The sequence below is a fragment of the Chrysochloris asiatica genome, unplaced genomic scaffold, assembly GCF_000296735.1.
Source record: "Chrysochloris asiatica unplaced genomic scaffold, ChrAsi1.0 scaffold00201, whole genome shotgun sequence".
Lineage (NCBI taxonomy): Eukaryota > Metazoa > Chordata > Mammalia > Afrosoricida > Chrysochloridae > Chrysochloris > Chrysochloris asiatica.
The window spans coordinates 2,838,186-2,842,815 of NW_006408719.1; the positions used below are offsets into that span (position 1 = coordinate 2,838,186).

The window sequence follows — 4,630 nt, forward strand, 5'->3', positions numbered from 1 at the left end:
GGGGGGGGGGGCTAAGTAGAAGGAAATGCTGAAAAACCGCCTCCCACAACCATAAAGAGTGGTCAAGTTAAGAGCCCAGCGTTGTCCACCCACTCCTAGGGAAGAAGCCAGTTCATCCCATTACAACAGCTATGGGTACCCCAGATCTAAGCCTCCCTCTTGGCCCCTGCCCTCCCCTTTCTCCAGTCTCACCCCAACCCTCCCCACCTCTTTCCGAAGGGATTCCATACCTGATGCTCCTCGAGCTCCTGCACTAGCACCTAAGCAAAAGGGAAACACGGATATGAGGAGCAGCTTGGGCCATCAACACGTTTCCCCCTTCCCACCTCGAACCCTGCCTCTGACTAGTCAAGACCGTCCTTTCTCCCCCGCCCCCCCTCCCCAACCTCAGTAGAACCGCTCACCCAGCTGCCTCGATTTCCCCATTGATATCATTTCCCACGACTCACAACAGCTCTCCTTCTACCCCACCTGAGCGGATTTGTTGCAGGGTCCGGACTGCAAGAACCTAGCGATCAGGTAATACAGCTCTAAGGAAGAAGGCGGAAAAAAAAAAAAGAGGTTGAGGGGGGGGCAAAGGAAAAACAGCAGCTTTTTAAAAAGAAACTGACAGCCCTCACTATAAACTCCCATTCCCCTTAGCCCACACACACAGCTAGCTACCCACCGGCTTCGATCTGGGTAGGGGCCGCCGCCATCCTTTTCCCGAAGGGGTTTTGGGGCTTCGTTCCTGAGGGACTGGCGGGGGGTGGGCTGCCTCTATTGTAGTGAAGCCCCCATGTCCAGGAGTCCCGTCGCTTCCGCTGTACTCCTCGTCCCAGTTTCGGTCTTCCCGGGATTCATCGCCTCACATTTCGACCCATAGATATTCTAGCCCTAGAGCAGAAGAGGCGGAGGAGGAAGGAGCGAGACACAGAGAGACAGAGAGGGGAGGAGGGAGGAGCCGAAGTGGCCAAGGGGCCGAGGGAAGAGAGACAGGGGAGGGGTAAAATGGTGAGAGGGCCCTGTAGCAATCTTTGCTCGCCGCCTGGGGCGCTAACTCAGCCACTTGGCCTCCGCCCACTGTTGCCTAGGTGATGCCTTGACTTAGGGGGAGGCTCAAACGGAGGTCTGACGCTCTAGTAAGAGGCTTAGAACTCTGTGGTGGCGTCCCTTCAATCAGTTTCCGAGTCAGTCGCCTTTCCTGTAAGGGCATTAAGGCTCTTTCCGGTTGAGGACTAGGGTGATCCTGAGGAACTTGTGAGGGTGGACTTGACTCAGCTGCTTTACTTGTTTTCTTCCGGGCACCAAGGCTGTTTTTTCTCTGTCTTTTTTCTTTTCCCTCCTCAGCGGAAAAGAGGCTAAACCGCTTGTGCCTGAGTGAGGAAACCCACCCACTCCCCTCCAGTCGAGTCCAACTCATAGGAACCCTATATTGTTGTTGTTGTCAAGTGCCACGGAGTCGGTTCCGACTCATAGCGAGTCATACGGTTTCCACGGAGCGGTTGGTGAGTTTGAACCGCAGACCTCGTTGTTCAAACCTACCATGCGGGCCAGCGGTTTATCCCACAGTGCCACACTAGAACTCCAGGGACCCTATGTGTTGTTGTTAAGTGCCGTCGAGTCGGTTCCGACCCATGTTGATATTGTTCCGACCCATTGCGACCCAGTATAGGGTTAATGAGGAGTGGCCAGAGAGCTTGAACCACCGGCCTTGGGTTCAAACCGGCTTTGCAGTCTAGTGCATTAATATAGCGCCACACCAGGTCTCCAGGACCCTATATGTTGTTGTTGTTGTTGTTGTTATGTGCCATGGAGTCGGTTCCGACTCATAGCGACCCTGTACAGGGTTTCCGAGGCTATAAATCTTTACGGGAACAGAAAGCCTCATCTTTCTCCTGTGGAGTGGCTGGTAGTTTCGAACTGCTGACCTTTATAGGGCAAAGTAAACCTGCTCCATAGTGTTTCCTAGACTAACTGTGTATCGTCTTCTTGTTAAGTGTTATTGAATTCGTTTTGACTCAAGGCCCTGTATAGGCTTTCGGAGGAGCAGCTGGTGGATTTGAACTGCAGACATTGAGTTTCAAACTGACCTTATGGTCCAGTGCTTATCCTTCAGCGCCACAGTACCATACAGTCTCATCTTTTTGCTGCAGATCAGCTGGTGGGTTTGAGCTACCGAACATGTGATTAGCAGTGTGGCGCTTAACTCACAGAGCCACCACAGTTCCTTTGAGGAAGGAAAACCCCAAAACACCAAACCCACTGCTACTGAATCCATTTAAAGAGGCTCTTAATTTCGTTGTCACTTGTTTCGCTTTAAAATGATTTTTGTACCAAATGAAAATAACTTATCAATCTAGAGCAATGGCCTCATATTGTTTTTTAAAAAAAGAAAGACTAGTTCTAAATATTTCCACTTACTCTAATAAATATTGCACATAAAATTTCAGTCATCCAATCGGGCTGCGAATCGCAAGGTCAGCAGTTCGCAACTACCAGCTGTCTGCAGTAGAAAGATGAGGCTTTCTGTTCCCGTAAAGATTTACAGCCTTGGAAACTCTGTACAGGGTCGCTATGGAGTCGGAACCGACTCCATGGTACTTAACAACAACAATCCTGGGTGTAGAACTGTGGGTTAATGCGCCAGACTGCAAAGCTGTTTGAACTATAAGGTCAGCGGTTCAAGATCACCAGCCGCTCCTAGGAAACCCTATACAGGGTCGCAGTGGGTCGGAACCAACTCCAAGGCACGTAATAACAATAGGAAAATATATTGCTTTTCAAATTCTGCCAAAGTAGTTCACGTTAGAATGTATTTTTATATATTACTGCATATCTTTATGCAAGGTAGTTTTCTAGAGGTTCAAGACTACATTTATTTAATATATATTCTCAAACTCTTAATGCACCACCAACTTTCAGTATTTGATTACTGAATATCTTCAGTGATTAAAAGGTTTATAGAGTAATTGATTAACACCTATTCCTACCCCAAGACTTCATCATGAGAAGTAATTAACAGAAGCTGAAATTGAGGAGATTAGTAATATTTAAGTTGCATTTATTATTTAAATTAAACTTTCAAATTTGAAGGTTCACCTAAATTTATTGCTGTATTCGTAGTAATTGCATTTCCTTACTCAGAGCTCAACCATTGGCCACAATGGATTTTGTTACATAAATCTGGTTATATCTCACTCTGGCCCATTTTTAACTCTGCAAAAAAAAAAAAAAAAAAAAAAAATTGTAATTGTGAAATTATTGTTTCCTTTGGTTGTTATGCAGTGATATTTGATAAAACAAATACTATTACTAGAAAAAAATAGATATTACAAAGATGTAGAAACACAGACAACTAATTGAAAGTAGTTTAGCAAATCACCAGACTGTATGAATGATTTCTACAGTTCAAGTTTAATATATATAACAATGTTCATCAAGCATCTACTATGTGTTAACACTTTACATACTTTGCTTCATTCAATCTTTAAATAATTATAGGAACTTGATTCTATCATTATCCCCATTTTGAAGATAATAAAAATGACTATGATTTTCCAAAAGTCCATTAAATTCTATAATCCCTGTTCCTCATGTGTAAAATGTGAATAATACTTGTCATGCCTAGTTCACAGCAATGCTATAAAAGTCAGGAGATAATATATTTGTGTCATATCTAATTTTGTGTGCCGTTATTATTCCTGTGATCATTTCTGTAACAAACAGGCTGCAATCAGGAGAGAAAAAAACACTGTAATTTAAACAGAAAAAACTTAAGATAAAGAATTATTAAAAACAACAGGAGATCTGTGAGTGACAAGGGATTAGATGTTGTTGTTAAATGCCATCAAATCAGTCTTAACTCATAGCGACCCTGCATAGCAAAACTGCAGATGGTGAGTTTAAACAGTTGACTTTGTGGTTCAAACTGAACTTGCAGTCTAGTGCTTATCCTACAGAACCATACCAGGGCTCTCCTAGTAAGCAGAAAAGAGAACTCTAAAGAATATAGCAATAGAAGATATATAATAGATATAATACCCAGTACCCCTAGATGTGTGATGCTGCAGGATGATGCACTAGACTCTAAGGTTGGTTCAACTTCAAGTTTGGTGGTTCAAACTCACCAGCCGCGCCTCGGAAACCCTTTACATGGTCACTAAGAGTAGGAACAAACTCGACAGCACTTAACAATACCCCTAGATGAAGGTCCCTAGGTTGTGTGAGCAATTTGCAATTAGCCACTAACCTGAAGATTGACTGTTCAAAACAGTGTCACAGAAGAAAGGCCTGGCAACCTGCTTTCATAAACATCACAGCCAATAAAACATTATGGAGTGGTTCTACTGTGTAACAGATGGGGTCACCGTGAGTCAGAATGGACTCAACAGCAATGGATTAACCCTAGAGCTGAGATGGAGCACCTACCACCATCAATTCCTAGCCAGGACTGAGCTTCAGGCCTTGTTAAAGAGTACACAGTCAATCAAGGCTCACACAAGGTCAGGAAAGATACTGTGGTGCCTTGAAGACAGAATTTACTGAATGGGGATTTGGTAAAACCTTCTGAAATTTAGTAGAAATCCATAATATTTTCCCCATTTCATCATTTATATTATACATTTATACTATCATTTTGTTGTTGCTG

At 44.1% G+C, this 4,630-nt stretch overlaps 1 protein-coding gene across 1 annotated transcript in view; it reads right to left on the reverse strand.

The window, feature by feature from the left end:
- The window catches only part of BRWD3 (bromodomain and WD repeat domain containing 3), a 240,297-nt gene extending 239,393 nt beyond the window's left edge, over positions 1-904 (reverse strand). Inside the window, exons 1-3 of the mRNA XM_006872503.1 lie at positions 668-904; positions 472-530; positions 231-260 (exon numbers count right to left, since the gene is read on the reverse strand). Coding sequence (XP_006872565.1) covers positions 231-260; positions 472-530; positions 668-698 — 120 coding nt within the window. The 5' untranslated portion in view covers positions 699-904. The remainder of the gene's footprint in view (positions 1-230; positions 261-471; positions 531-667) is intronic.
- Positions 905-4,630: the final 3,726 nt, after the last annotated feature.